We start from the raw sequence: 547 nt of genomic DNA, 5'->3' as shown, positions 1-547 counted from the left end.
AGGAGGGGTTGATGTTAAGGTGATGGCAACTGATCCTAGGATCTATTCCCACCATATCTTCATGTTTCCATGCGAAGACATCCAGGTTTCCTTTCAGGAATCGTATCATCTCAGTTTTTGCTTCAGGTGATAATGACTTCCCTATGCACAAGACTTGATTGGGGTCTTCCGGGTTGACGGGGAAAGTTTCCAGTTCTTCCATGGGGGTCGCATTTGGTTCATAATTGATTATTCGGGGGTCTAACTCATCAAGAGGGTGTCCTTGTTCAGGGGCCTCTTCCATGACGACATCTTCCTCTTGTTCAGAGGTATGCCCTTGTTCAGGGGCGTCGAGCATTTCCACGTCCGTACCGGCTTCATCGGGTACTTCAGCTAGGATTACATTGACAGTTCAGGGCTCAGATTTACGCAGCGAGTTTAGGTAGCATGCCCTGGAGCCCATCTGATCGTCCTGGACTGTTGCAATCCCATGTTCAGTTGGGAATTTCATGCACGGATAGTGAATGGACGTCACAGCCCAAAGATCTTTTAGAGCGGGTCTGCCCAA

The 547-nt window shown here is 48.8% G+C and overlaps 1 protein-coding gene across 1 annotated transcript in view; it reads right to left on the bottom strand.

Moving 5' to 3' along the window:
* The window catches only part of LOC111378334, a 2,949-nt gene extending 2,747 nt beyond the window's left edge, over nt 1-202 (bottom strand). Inside the window, exon 1 of the mRNA XM_023001516.1 lies at nt 80-202. Within this exon, the coding sequence (XP_022857284.1) occupies nt 80-202 (123 nt within the window). The remainder of the gene's footprint in view (nt 1-79) is intronic.
* Nucleotides 203-547: the final 345 nt, after the last annotated feature.

Source organism: Olea europaea, unplaced genomic scaffold (genome assembly GCF_002742605.1).
Source record: "Olea europaea var. sylvestris unplaced genomic scaffold, O_europaea_v1 scaffold1802, whole genome shotgun sequence".
Taxonomy (NCBI): domain Eukaryota; kingdom Viridiplantae; phylum Streptophyta; class Magnoliopsida; order Lamiales; family Oleaceae; genus Olea; species Olea europaea.
Note: the sequence above shows the minus strand (reverse complement) of the source record. Positions and strands in the feature narration are given on the sequence as shown.